This window comes from Schistocerca gregaria, chromosome 2 (assembly GCF_023897955.1).
Source record: "Schistocerca gregaria isolate iqSchGreg1 chromosome 2, iqSchGreg1.2, whole genome shotgun sequence".
NCBI lineage: Eukaryota > Metazoa > Arthropoda > Insecta > Orthoptera > Acrididae > Schistocerca > Schistocerca gregaria.
The window spans coordinates 91,985,449-92,000,488 of record NC_064921.1 but is presented as its reverse complement, the minus strand read 5'-3'; the positions used below and the strand labels follow the sequence as shown (position 1 = coordinate 92,000,488).

The window sequence follows — 15,040 nt, the reverse complement described above, 5'->3', positions numbered from 1 at the left end:
TCACTCTAGTTTCGTAGTTTATTAGGCAGACAGGATTTAAATGAGATAGCAGCAAACACAAAAGAATACATGGCATAATGTTTACATTCTTCTACCTTTTCTTTTAATTTATTTACTGGCGCATAGGTTTTGGCGCCAGTATTTATCTCTGTTCCTGCAAAGCATGCCTGTGTAGTGCTACATATATTAGATGGCAGAAGTTAGTTGTGGCGGCACCTACCAACATTTTTCAGAACTTCCGCTTGCAAAAACCAGAAAAAAAGTGTGGCTTAGATTCGAATAAATACGGTAGATATGTCGGAGGAAGACAGTGGCAAACCACCTCCACTAGGGCCTTGCTTAGTACAGCAGTGCGGGTCGTCTGCATCGTCCCCTATGCTCCTCGGAGCATGGGACCTCATCATCATCATCATCATCATCATGGTAGATATCGCAATAATGAATAAAACTGCTATACTGTCTTTATTTCTGAAAAAAATCTAGAAGAGTAGTCTGCTGCTTCCTTCCAGCACAGTGTACGCCTAGAAGTTGTCATTCCAGCTAGTTAATACTGTTAAGGACTGACTCATCCACAACGAAGGATGAGAAATACCTTCTAACATTCGCAAGTCCTTCCACAGCTGCAGAAAAACTTGGTGTTGGTGAGTCCGCATCATCATCATCATCATCATCATCATCATCCTCGTCACCACCACTGTCACCACCAATTTCAGTTTTTTCACCGATATCAGCAGCAGACAGCTCACTCATTTCAATAGTGGGTGTAAGAGTAAGTACATTATCATAATTTCTTCGTTTGCTGGCCATATTACATATACACTATTGTAAGTAGACTACATAACTACAGTATACACTTAATGCTTTCTCATTATAGCATCAGAGAAGACAGCTGAAGCGCAGTAGTGTGGAAGAATTGTGTTTTCAAATGATCAGTTTAACATTCACCAATCTCGATAACTTCACAACTATCGATACGAGACCAATATCCGAACGCTAACACGGACATCGATTTTAAGAATACAAATGATCAAAGCCTAACGTTACGATTTAATGTCCGAAAACAAGAAGTGCAGCTGCAGGCTGTATTTTAATTTGCGAATTGTAACACACTTATTTCTTAAAAGTGGGATTTAAAAGAAAGCGCTATTCATTAAAACCGAATTTCAGGAACACTATTTTTACGGCGTTATCGCCGGGACCAATGAAAGTATTCCTTAAAAGCGGGTTTGTTAATATGGGGTTTTACTGTAAGTTTATTCATTGTTAGACATTCTGTGATTAGTTCAATGTTCTCTTTAGTGCTTTGGATCTGTAGCTGTTCAGTATGGCCCCAGCTAATAAATGATCAGCAGCATAGTTCATGAACTTCAAGTTTTGTGGATATGTAATGTCATTAATTTATAAAAAGAAACAGAAAAGGCCCAGGAATATTTCCCTGAGGGACTCCACAGTTCTGTATGCTGATCTTCCTGTTAAGATCTTAATTTTGTTCGTATAACATGGTTTACTACACTGTCTTCCATCTTGGACTGTTTCAAAATTTAGAACTACACATTTTATAAAAATAAGTTTCTCATTTGCATAATTGTATGCCATGATTCACAGAATTAAAGGCCTCAGGTAAGTATGGAAAAGTCCCAATGGCTTTGTTTCCTTTATCTGGTTCAGATGTTCATGGTAAAAAGTTGTTGCTGCTGCTGTTAATGTGGATCATTCTTTTTGGAATCCATGCTACAAGTTGTTTAATAGGTTGGCAGTCAGACACACTGACCATTCAGACATGGAAGTGGACAGGTACTTCATATAATCTGTATTTCTGACTTCCTATCTAATGATATTTGTTTTTAGCCTTATATCATTTGCAGTTCAAAAGTGGTTTAATAGCCTTACATTTTGCTTACTTTATTTGTTGTTTGACAAAATTTTTTGTGTTACATTTACTTCTTGCCTGTCCATTTTCCAATTCTTTTCTTCTCGGAGAATACATTAAGCAGATACACATTATTCTTCTCAGCAAATTTTTCTGATGTATGATCTGACATTGTGGCCCAGTTTTCCCAATGTAGAATCTTCCGTCAGTTTTTGTTCTACTTGCGCATTCAAATCTCCCATTAAGATACTGTAGTGGAATTTCTGTAATTTATCAGCTCATTCAACTTATCATGGAGGTGTTGAGAACACATTGGGGAATAGACATGAATTATTGGCAGAGGATCTTTATAACAAACGTCGTTGTCCTATCTGAGATTCATTCCACATTGGCAATATTGTTTTTAAGCTTCTTGTTAACAATAAACATTATGCCTCAAATTCCTCTCTTCTCTTGTTCTCTGTAATAGAACACGATATGGTTTTTTTTGGGTGTCGTCTTGGTTTTTTCACCATACTTTACGTAATCACTCTGTATCCCATTACATTTTCTTTAACTTCTGTCAGCTTCAGTAATCTTAAATGAAAGGTAGTAGAAGCATTTGATTTTCTGTGCTCCATTTTCTTGTCTGTTTAGCCAAAGTTCTAGTAGCACAGAGATATCATTAAATATAAGCTTAGAAATAAGATTGGAGGACAGACAAAATCCATAGTATTGCCTTCAATAAGTAGAAACCATAGGAAAAGAAATCAGGATTTGCCATATTTCAGGAAAGTGCATGGAGGGGAAAAAAGGGAAGGGGTAGGGGAGTTGTTATTGCGTCACAAACTTGAAGCTTATGTTTGCCATCTTATATAGCCCAAAAATTAGGTTCACCACATTTATGCCTACATGGTTCACCATGATGATACTTCCCTGTGATGTCACTCTGATGTGCCCAGTTTTGACTGTTGGGGATATCTGTCGACTTTGTGGTTTTATCCAAAATAGCACGTGCTGCTTTGACCATGTGGAGATATAGTTGTTTCATCAAAAATAACAGCTTGCATTGTTTACAGGTGTACTGATCTGTCCGCTCGTAATCTGATGTTTAAAGAAATTACATTTCATTCATAAGTGGAACGGTTCAAGCAATATTTTCTTTTGTATACCTGAATTCTGGCTGCACTGTTTAATTTGGTTCTTTCATGTGTTTTTCAGTGCCTATCTAACAGCAAATGATTAATTCTGTGCCACGCTGTACCACTGGCTTTGTCCCCGCACAATACACGGTTATGTGATTGCTGTGGTTGTTGGTCAGCATCTCATGCCCTAAATTCCTCCTGTTGATAATTATTCATTGTTCACATTTACTCCCTCTTTAAAAAAGACTGTGTCTTTGCACAGCCAGAGACAGAGGTCATGTGTGTGTGTGTTGAGGTTTTTGTAGCAGTCTAACCACTTCACACTAGATTTATTTCATGAAGTTTGTTGTAAATAATCCATTAAACATCAACAGGAACAATGATTTACATAATTACAGTACCAGAAAAAAATGACATTCATTACATCACATTAAGGTTGTCTGAAGCACAAACAGTGCTTCATAATTCTCCATCCAAAAGTTTTGATTACTTACCCAGTGATATAAAATGCTTGACTGACAGTTTGAAACTAAACTGAAAACATTTCTCTTGGTAAGTCCTATTGTGCAGACTACTATCAGTTATTGTAATGTGTAAATGTTGATGGCTAGGAATTACTAACATCTGTCAGTCTGTGACTAAGAAATAAAAAATAAATTATAAATGTTAAGCACAAAAGGCATATTTAGAATGAAAAAAGATATTAATATAAAATGACTTCTTCCACATCATTAAGACTTATCGTGCAAATGATATGTGGAACACGAACTAGTCACTTACTGTTGGTGTATCAGGTATGTGATATGGACTTCCATATTTTGAAAACTTCAAAATGAAATTCAGAAGTAAAGTTAAACAGATGATCAAAGTAGACATACATTCCGGGTGTAATATGTTTGGTTATTTCTGAAAAATTGACAGAGTTAGTGACAAGAAATATTCCAGGAGGAGAAGCAAACAGGCTACTGTTGGAAAGATAGGAATATATGTTACGCAGGTTAGACAGTCATTACTAAAAACAACAGACTTGTTAAAGTGAAATGTGTATTTTATGGGGCCTAAGCATTTGAGACCGTTCTCTTATTCACAGTTATAGTATGGCACAATGGTGGAACATGCTTAAAAATTATATCATTATTTTACACTGCAAATTGCTATTATTGGTCACATGCTGAGCGATGCATCACGGATAAGATTTCAAAGTGACATTATGTGCAAACTACAGTGAAAATAATGTACTGACAATCTAATAATACAAGAATTCTGTTCTGCTTGGAGGTATACCTCTATGCAGTTCTGTTCCTTTGACATTTCAATAATCGTTGGTGTTGTTGACAAGTGCAAGATACAATAGCATGCTTTGCTTCTTTCTTTATTGCACATATTTATGGGCTAGCAAAGAACATATAGGTAAGTATTTTTTACAAACGTGAACATTAAAAATGTTGTGCAAATGAGTTGGAAAGCTGAAACAGTAACAAACAAGAAGCAGTATCAATAAGCAAACAAGCATTGGTTTCGGAGTTCCAGCTTCATTTGCTATCGATACAAACATGGCAAAACTGGATTTAATGGATTATGAAAGCGTGCTTTTCACATCACTTCCTTCTCTTCTTGTTCATTTGAAATTTATCAACTACAAAACAAAGTTACATTAATGAGGCCAAATGAGCTGTATTACTAGAACAAATACGCATTTAAGAACAGAAAAACATTCGAAATTGTCTTCCTGACCCAATGCTATTCATGGAAGCACAGTGTTTTTTAGTATTCGAAACACCTGTTGCATGTACATGACAGAAATAATGAACAGGAAGCAATTGTAAACCGTAATCTGACAATGTTTTGGGCCGCTTAAGATGGCAGCAGGACCCGCCCACTCTGGCTTCAAAACAACATACAATGTTAAGTCTATTGTGCCATCTCCCTTCTTTTTCTACCTCCATGGGAAAGTGTAATTTTTTTTCCAGATAATGACAACAGTTACCAGATTATGTACAGTGACAAAATATTTTGAAATGCAGGAATAATCAGCTACGTCATTAGTGATGGTTTGTTAGTTTGTGCAACAATCTAGTATTTACCATACAATCTGAAGTCAAATGGAACTACCACATAAACATAGCTGTTAGAAAAGCAAATATAAAACAGAGTTAATTGAAAGAATTTTCCAAAATACAACTCCTTGGAAAACACTGTAATTGGAAAGTAAATGCATTTATAGTAACAATTATGATGTGCATCCCTGCATTGTAATCATTGCCTTTCTAACAAATTGTAATACATCTAAATGATTGATGTGGTTTCCTATGGTTATCATCCTTTCTTCCAATCAACAATGTTTTTTTTTGGTAGCAATATGTATCAAACAAACAAGTGGCCTATTGAATTTTGCCCTTGTCATATGTGCTTTAGGTATGTCTTTAAAGATTTGTGTCTTTTATTTTTGCAGTTCATTTGATGAGTATGCCACAGAGGTGAAATCAGGTCGGTTGGAGTGGAGTCCTGTCCATAAATCAGCAAAATTTTGGCGTGAAAATGCAGGCAGGCTCAATGAAAAAAATTATGAATTGCTTCGCATATTAATTCATCTGCTGGAAACCAGCAAAGATCCATTAGTGTTGAGTGTTGCTAGCTTTGACATTGGTGAATACGTGAGACACTACCCAAGAGGAAAACAGTGAGTATTTGTCTGTTCATACTTGATGTGAGAAAAACATTAGACATAAACACTGTTATGAGTTAATTGTTGTCATAAAACAGTCTGTTACTTTTCAAAACTTTTGTTATATACTTAATATTACTTTAAAATAAAATGTCGACTACTTTATTGTTGACTAAAGAGGCAGATTCTTTTTGGTTAAATTGCCATCATTTCTATAAAAAGTGAATCATACATAATTTGTGTTCATTGTAGGGAAGAAAGTGTGTTAAGATTATTATTCTCCCAATAGGTGATTGTGGAAAAGTGTTTAGACTATTTACATTGTTGTTATGCATCAGAAATTAACAGCATAGGTGTTGCATCTTTCAAAAGTTTTCTTTCTTCGTAGTGTAATTGAACAGTTGGGTGGTAAACAGTTGGTGATGCAGTTACTTGGGCATGAGGACCCAAATGTTCGTTATGAAGCTCTGCTCGCAGTACAGAAATTGATGGTTCATAATTGGTAAGTGTTAACTGAATTTATAGAGAGCTTGTTAATTTTTAAACTATAAATGCTTTAAATGATATAATATGACTTGGTAATGCAGCAGGTATTGGACTACAAATTCATAGGTCTAGGATTCAATCTTCATTTGGTCTTAGGATCTTTTTCTGTCGCTTATTACTTCCTTCACCTCTGACAGTTGTGTGTGTATGTTCCACCACAGATTAGGATCCACTTTAAACCATAGGTCCCCATATTACTAACTGGGATAATCAGTCAGAGGGTTTTAGGAAGGCACAGACAGGGAAGTGGCGTGCGGAAGAGGGTGGGGGGGGGGGGGGGGGAGAGAGAGAGAGAGAGAGAGAGAGAGAGAGAGAGAGAGAGAGAGAGCACTCTTGATCGACTTCTTGAATCTGTTTTTGGGGTGTGTATCCATCGATCAAATGCATGCTAATACTTCTGTTTTACATCAATAGGCATATTAGCTTTTGTAGTAAAAATTGTTTATCAGTAAACAGGAGTGATATTTAAGATCTGGTCTGAGTTTTCTTGAAGTAACAAGAAAATTGCTTTTTGTAAGTGCTGGGTAAAGAGAGCTCCAAATAACTGCATACATATGAAACTTACTGCAACAAATCTCTTAATTGTTTCCATTCTATCTAGCTTGTCAAATGTGCCCAGGAAAACAATTTTTGCAAATGATGATAATCAAATAGAAGGTTAATATACTATTAGTAAAAAGATGTGAAAAATAAGACACGATCCTGTACTATTAAATCTTCATATTCTGATATCATCAGTTGTTCAGTTTAAAGCTCTCGTTATTTGTCTATTGGTTATTGTCAGATCTGTGTTACAAATAAAATGTAAGACACACATTCGTGTTATGCAGAGAAATGGCCATTTATTCAGTGAATTGATAGAAACTAAGAACAGGAGAATATTTTCTGCTAGGAAGGCAGTGCATTTTGAAATAAACAGTACTGTGATCCAGACTTTATAGAAGATGTCGGTTGCACGATACACGTATGTAAGTGCACCAGTAACAGGTAATGGAAAAGCTTTGGAAATTGTTAGTTCTACCTTGTATAACAGACTTGGTTACAGGCTTTCAGTTGTTTGTGAATCCAGGCCACTAAGTTGTAGGAATTTATTTAATGTTGAATGTCCCACATACTTCTACCAACCACATTTGCAGCCAGCATAATGCAAGATGATCTGAAGAAAAATGTACAATATTCACAACATTCAAATCTATTAGCAGGGCTAACTATACTGAAAGTTCAAAATGTAACCCAGGCAGGGAACACATTGATGATACTAAAAGTTTTGCAAAAGCACTGATTACTTGTTAGCTGATGTTGAGTTTTCAAACTGCATGTATTTGGAGTGACTCTTCATCTATAGAATGTTGCTTCTCAAAATTGCCTCCATTTGTTCCACTGCATAGAAAGTGCAAGACCAGTCTGTGCCTGCAAATTAGTCATTCAACCACTGTTGATTTGGATCAGTAGCCACATTTTATGGTGTGCCACTGCACTCTTGAATAATAGTTTCACCTACTTGTAATATTGCTCTCGTCAATGGTGTCGTCTACAAATAAGTACTATGAATGTTGGTTTGCTTGCACCCTTCCTTGCCAAGAGCCTTATGACAACACATGTCTTCTGTTTGGAAAACATTGTTTACCTAAATGGGGGGAAAGACAATATTTGGTAAAACCAGTATAGAGGAAGAGGCACTCTAACTACATTTAAAATTTGGACAATCTAATGGTTGAAGTTTCTGATTCCAATACTTCGGAAACAAAAGAAAATACTGCTATGATACTTTCAGCACAGGAATGAACATCTTAGTTTAGGAAGCCTTACAGTGCACTTCTAGGTAGTCAGGTGAGGGTAGTTTAGCTTGTATGATTTCTTTACTCTCCTGTCAGTTGTGATATGAATAGTGCAAAGGATAGTTCAGTGTGTTCTTTGGCTTGGAAAAACTGGATACTGTTGCACAAATTCTGTAAATATTCTCATATGTCCTGTCAAGATATTCCACAACCCCATCTCCTGACACAAACAGTTTAGAGAGGTCATCAGCTTCTTGCCACCTTTTTTAAGTTTCGCAGGAGAGTTACTTATAGGGTCTTCATAAATGTACTTGTGTGTCTTTGAGAGTTGATGTTTAAGAAGCCCACAGTTCACAAAGAGTTAATAAAGTGCCCTTACATAAGGTATACATATTTAAGTCTGTGTTTATAATTAAAAATAACCAAAAAAGACAACAGTTTGTTAGGAGATGAACTGATGAGACCATGTGCAAGTGTTTGAACTCGTGAGCCCTTCTCTCTCTCTTTCCCACCCCTCTCCCTCTCTCCCTCCCTCCACCTCCCTCCCCTCCCTCCCTCCACCTACCTCCCCTCCCGCCTCCAGATGATACTCGTGTGTGTGTGTGTATGTGTGTGTGTGTGTGTGTGTGTGTGCAGAAAGTTGCTTATAGACCATATTAGCCATATGTGTATTACTCTGAACATGCCAGGAAACATGAGAGATAGATGGATAATTTTGATTTTGCATGCATGTGAATCATTTGTTGTTGAGGCAGGGTAATTACTTGTGACAGAAAGACACAATACTGGATCTCCACCATGATTTAAGAAACATACTGTACAACCTTGGGGAACAGAAGAGAGATAGAATTTAGCTGATGGAAGGAGAAAACATAAAAATTCAGTAAATGAAAGCAGGCAGAAAGGAATGCAAATGTCTCAAAAATAAGATTGACAGGAAGTGCAAAATGCCTAAGCAGAGGACAAATAAGAGACCTTTGGAGAAAACATAACCACCCATATGAATATCAAGAGAGCTAAGATGGAAAACCAGTCCTAAGCAAAGAAGAGAAAACAGAAGTAATAATATAGAGGGTCTATTCAAGGGTAATGTACTTGAGGGCAATATTATGGAAATTGAAGAGGATATAGAGTAAGATGAAATAGGGGATATGATACTGCGTGAAGAGTTTGACAGAGTACTGAAAGACCTAAGTCGAAACAAGGCACTGTGAGCAGACAACATCCTATTAGAACTACTGACAGCCTCAGGAGAGCCAGCCTTGACAAAACTCTACCATCTGGTGAACAAGATGTATGAGACAGGTGAAATACCTTCAGACTTCAAGAAGAATATAATAATTCCAATCCCAAAAAAAGCAGGTGTTGACAATTGCGACAATTACAGAACTATCAGTTTAATAAGTCACAGCTGCAAAATACTAACACGAATTCTTTACAGACGAATGGACAAACTGGTAGAAGCCGACCTCGGGGAAAGATCAATTTGGATTCTCTTGAAGAGTTGGAACATGCAAGGCAATACTGACCCTACGACTTATCTTAGAAGATAGATTAAGGAAACGCAAACCTACGTTTCTAGCATCTGTAGACATCAAGAAAGCTTTTGACAATGTTGACTTGAATACTCTCTTTCAAATTCTGAAGGTGGCAGGGGTAAAACACAGAGAGCAAACTGCTATTTACAATTTGTACAGAAACCAGGTGCCAGTTACAAAGAGTCGAGGGAAGCAGTGGTTGGGAAGGGAGTGAGACAGGGTTGTAACCTATCCCTGACGTTATTCAGTCTGTATATTGAGCAAGCAGTAAAGAAACAAAAGAAAAATTCGGAGTAGGAATTAAAATCCATGGAGAAGAAATAAAAACTTTGAGGTGTGCCGATGACATTGTAATTCTGTCAGAGACAGCAAAGGACTTGGAAGAGCAGTTGAACGGAATGGATAGTGTCTTGAAAGGAGGATATAAGATGAACATCAACAAGTGTAAAATGAGGATAATTGAATGTAGTCGAATTAAATTGGGTGATGCTGAGGGAGTTAGATTAGGAAATGAGACACTTAAAGTAGTAGAGGAGTTTTGCTATTTGGGGAGCAAAATAACTGATGATGGCCGAACTAGAGAGGATATAAAATGTAGACTGGCTATAGCAAGAAAAGTGTTTCTGAAGAAGAGAAATTTGTTTACATCGAGTATAGATTTAAGTATCAGGAAGTCCTTTCTGAAAATTTGTGTTTGGACTGTAGCCATGTATGGGGGTGAGACATGGACAATAAATAGCGTAGACAAGAAGAGAATAGAAGCTCTAGAAATGTGGTGCTACAGAAGAATGCTGTAAGCATCATAGGGGGAGACCAAGAGCTGAATACGCTAAGCAGATTCAGAAGAACGTAGGTTGCAGTACTTAGTCAGGGATGAAGAAGCTTGCACAGCATAGAGTAGCATGGAGAGCTGCATCAAACCAGTCTCTGGACTGAAGACCACAACAACTGTACAACAGTAAGAAAAAAATTTCATTACTTTCATGTTACTTTTGCTACAGGTGCTACTAGTGCCCGCTTTGGAGGAGGAAAAAAAGCACATAATTTTCGTGAATGCGATCCACAACCATTTATTACATACTGAGAGTAAATGTGGATACTTTTTGTGTGCGAGGAACTTTGTTAGATCAGCATGATTTTTGTGATCCAATTTTAATAAGATTCAGAACACTGCTAAGAGATTTTGATAGACCTGCCTGACTCTCGAACTGTGCAGCTGAAAAAAAGATGCATTTAGGGCATTATGTGACTGTTACAAAAGTGGGCATCACGCTATTTGCTCTGGCCACTTGCCCCAAGTAGATCCTCATAATAAATACTCAGAATTTAATTTTGGTATACTGGCAAGTCATAACTCACACATTCATATTTTTCTCAATCCTTTTCATGCATTCATATTATTCTCAATCCTTTACACGATTTCATCATGTGAATGAAATTATAAAAGTGCCGACTATGTAACTGAACATTGCAGATCTGTTTTGACATTCTATGCCCCACCATACAGTTGGCAGGGTAGTGGCAGTGCCACAAACAGTTACAATCTTGTATTTGTTTTTGTTAAGTGCACAATAATTCTTCTCTTTTACAGAGATTTTATGATCTCTACCCTAAGTTGTTGTTGTTGTTGTTGTTGTTGTTGTTGTTGTACTTTCGAAGGTAGTCAGCAGGACTTCATAGTTCAGACATTAATTTTTACAATAATCTATTAATTACAAGTATTAATACTATTTTTTTGTTCTACTGTTACGTGTACACTATCCACTTCATTTGACAGTAGAAGTGAAACAAATGTCTTATCTTTCTTATGTTGACAGCAGCATGTCTGATTATTTCAATAATGAAAATTGTGAACTTAATATATTGTTGTTTGTGTTCTGGTGGCACTTTTTAAGAAGTTTAATTGTTGTCATACATACCAAAGAATTCAACTGTTTGACTAATTTGTAGGGAATAAGTTAATATATGTAGATTTGACATTGTCTAAGGACGCCAATGCTTTCTTACAGGGAATACCTTGGAAGACAACTTGAGAAAGAACAGACACAAGGCACAAAGCCAACTACAAGCACTGCATCATTGTCAGTAAAATCGTAGAACTAGTACATTTTTATACATTTAAATGCCTTGGATGTGCTGATTACTATTCAGGTGATTGGGATTTAAGGAAAGAAATTTGAATGTGGTGTTTAGATTATGGTGTATTCAGTATTAATGCTCAGAAATCTAGGCTAAAGAGCATATTGCAGTGTCTGAATTTGTGTTGAACCTTATTTACATTCCATTGGAAATGTAAAGTATTGTATTATAACAGCTATTACACAGATTTTTTAAATTATATATTGTATAATTTTAACTAAAGTTACAAATAAATATGTAAATAAAGCATGTAGATATTGAAATATAAAAATAAATGTTGACATAAATAAATCTCACTTGCCACAGGAAACAAAATATTTTGTAATGAGTGGTTCTATGTAGTAGAGAAATGTTTTTTTATGGTGTAATCGTTGAGTTTGTCATCATTTGTGTATAAAACATTGCTGCACAAAGGAAAAATAAAACAATTGTTTCATGAACATAATTTTGAAGGAATTAAGTATAATTGTGATAATTTTAGTTTTTTGTGTGACAAACATGGTAATTTAGAGTAGCAAATTAGTTTATGTAAACAACAATGAATTTATCATAGAACATGTGCAGTTCTAGAACAAAGACCAACATTGAAAATAAAAGCAATGTTGCAAACACAAACACATTATCAGTACCTGTAAAACAGGCATAGGCATCTATTCCCACTTTCTGCACTGTTGATGAGTGTATGTTCTGTGCATTTTAAACTGTGTCTGAGTTTTATTTTTGTATTACAATACTGGTTACATAGGATAAATGTAATTACAACTTTCCCTGGAGATATATATATAAACCCTTTCCAGTGTTAACAGCTTCTTGCTTTTTAAATTACTCTTAGTCCAGAGTTTATATGTCCACAATAGTTCCACTGTGACAATATTATGAAAAGGATAGTTGCTGCTCACCATATAGTGGAGACACTCTCTCTCTCTCTCTCTCTCTCTCTCTCTCTCTCTCTCTCTCTCTCTCTCTCTCTCTCTCTGGTAACTATCATCAAGAATGCATGAGGTTTGTGTGTGTGTTAGTTATCTATTTTCTTTGTTGTGCCTATCTGCAACTCAGCATCTCCGCTATATGGTGAGTAGCAACTATCGTTTTCATAATATTGTTACATTTCATCCTGGATTTTCCATTGTTTGATGGTTCCACTGTAAGTAAATAAATTATTGTGTGATTTGTTTTCTGTGCAAAAATATTGTACAGGGTGATATAAAAAGGTACGGCCAAACTTTAGGAAACATTCCTCACACACAAATAAAGAAAAGATGTTATGTGGACATGTGTCCGGAAACACTTAATTTCCATCTTAGAGCTCATTTTAGTTTCGTCAGTATGTACTGTACTTCCTCGATTCACCGCCAGTTGGCCCAGTTGTAGGAAGGTAATGTTGACTTCAGTGCTTGTGTTGACGTGCGACTCATTGCTCTACAGTACTAGCATCAAGTATGTCAGTACGTAGCATCAACAGGTTAGTGTTCATCACAAACGTGGTTTTGAAGTCAGTGCAATGTTTACAAATGCGGAGTTGGCAGATGCCCATTTGATGTATGGATTAGCACGGGGCAATAGCCGTGGTGCGGCACGTTTGTATCGAGACAGATTTCCAGAACGAAGGTGTCCCGACAGGAAGACGTTCGAAGCAATTCATAGGCTTCTTAGGGAGCACGGAACATTCCAGCCTATGACTCGCGACTGGGGAAGGCCTAGAACGACGAGGACAGCTGCAACGGACAACGCAATTCTTCGTGCAGTTGACGATAACCCTAATGTCAGTGTCAGAGAAGTTGGTGCTGTACTAGGTAATGTTGACCATGTCACTGTATGGAGAGTGCTATGGGAGAACCAGTTGTGTCTGTACCATGTGCAGCATGTGCAGGCACTATCAGCAGCTGATTGGCCTCCACGGGTACACTTCTGCAAATGGTTCATCCAACAATGTGTCAATCCTCATTTCAGTGCAAATGTTCTCTTTACAGATGAGGCTTCATTCTTATGTGATCAAATTGTAAATTTTCACAATCAACATGTGTGGGCTGACAAGAACCCACACGCAATTGTGCAATCACGTCATCGACACAGATGTTCTGTGAACGTTTGGGCAGGCATTGTTGGTGATGTCTTGATTGGACTCCATGTTCTTCCACCTATGCTCAATGGAGCACGTTATCATGATTTCATACGGGATACTCTACCTGTTCTGCTAGAACATGTGCCTTTACAAGTACGACACAACATGTGGTTCATGCACGATAGAGCTCCTGCACATTTCATTCGAAGTGTTCATACACTTCTCAACAACAGATTCGGTGACTGATGGATTGGTAGAGGCGACCAATTCCATGGCCTCCACGCTCTCCTGACCTCAACCCTCTTGACTTTCATTTATGGGGGCATTTGAAAGCTCTTGCCTATGCAACCCCGGTAGCAAATGTAGAGACTCTTCGTGCTCGTATTGTGGATGACTGTGATACAATACGCCATATTCCAGGGCTGCATCAGCGCATCGAAGATTCCATGTGGCGGAGGGTGGATGCATGTATCCTCGCTAACAGAGGACATTTTGAACATTTCCTGTAACAGTGTTTGAAGTCACGCTGGTACGTTCTGTTGCTGTGTGTTTCCATTCCATGATTAATATGATTTGAAGAGAAGTAATAAAATGAGCTCTAACATGGAAAGTAAGCGTTTCCGGACACATGTCCACATAACATATTTTCTTTCTTTGTGTGTGAGGAATGTTTCCTGAAAGTTTGTAACGCCCTGTATACTTTACTCACACACATTAATTTTTTTTTAAATAATGGGAGGTTGGTATTAACTCAGTCGTGCATATTTGGGACTGGATGATTGTGGCAGTGTTAAACTTATTTAATTTGCCTAAATATGGCAGATGATACACTGGACTTTGCGCTAAGTTTGACATCATCACCAGTTTTCATATTTAATTTAATAAATGAGCCACAAAAAGCAGTATATAAACTGCGTCAGTTAGGGAAATGAGACTATAACCTTTGAATATCAACAAAGAACAGTAAAATCATGGACCATCATGGGAAATGGCTCACCCAATCATAGATAATACACCACTTCAGCAGGTCTCCAACTATAATTTTTTAGGATGGGATGTAAGCTATGATATGGGCAAGAACATAGAAAATATCAACAAATATGAATCAGTATGCAGAATGATAAAGCACTCAAGAACAAAATACAGAAGGGAAAAAAAATTCTATGAAACCATGGCCACACTTGTATTGCTGTATGAAAATGAGTCATGGATGCCTTAAAAAAAACAACTAAAATTTGTAGAAAAGATATTTCTTAGGAAAGTGAGAGTTGTTACCAATGAAGTCCTTATAAGAATGGAAGTTATTAAGAATGAACTA

General features: G+C 36.9%; 1 protein-coding gene across 5 annotated transcripts in view; it reads left to right on the top strand.

Moving 5' to 3' along the window:
* Positions 1-12,105, top strand: part of LOC126336404 (V-type proton ATPase subunit H) — a 149,146-nt gene extending 137,041 nt beyond the window's left edge. For all 5 annotated transcript variants that reach the window (XM_050000094.1, XM_050000092.1, XM_050000091.1 and 2 more), the window contains 3 exons: positions 5,447-5,674; positions 6,048-6,161; positions 11,531-12,105. In XM_050000094.1, coding sequence (XP_049856051.1) covers positions 5,447-5,674; positions 6,048-6,161; positions 11,531-11,618 — 430 coding nt within the window. In that variant the 3' untranslated portion in view covers positions 11,619-12,105. The remainder of the gene's footprint in view (positions 1-5,446; positions 5,675-6,047; positions 6,162-11,530) is intronic.
* Positions 12,106-15,040: the final 2,935 nt, after the last annotated feature.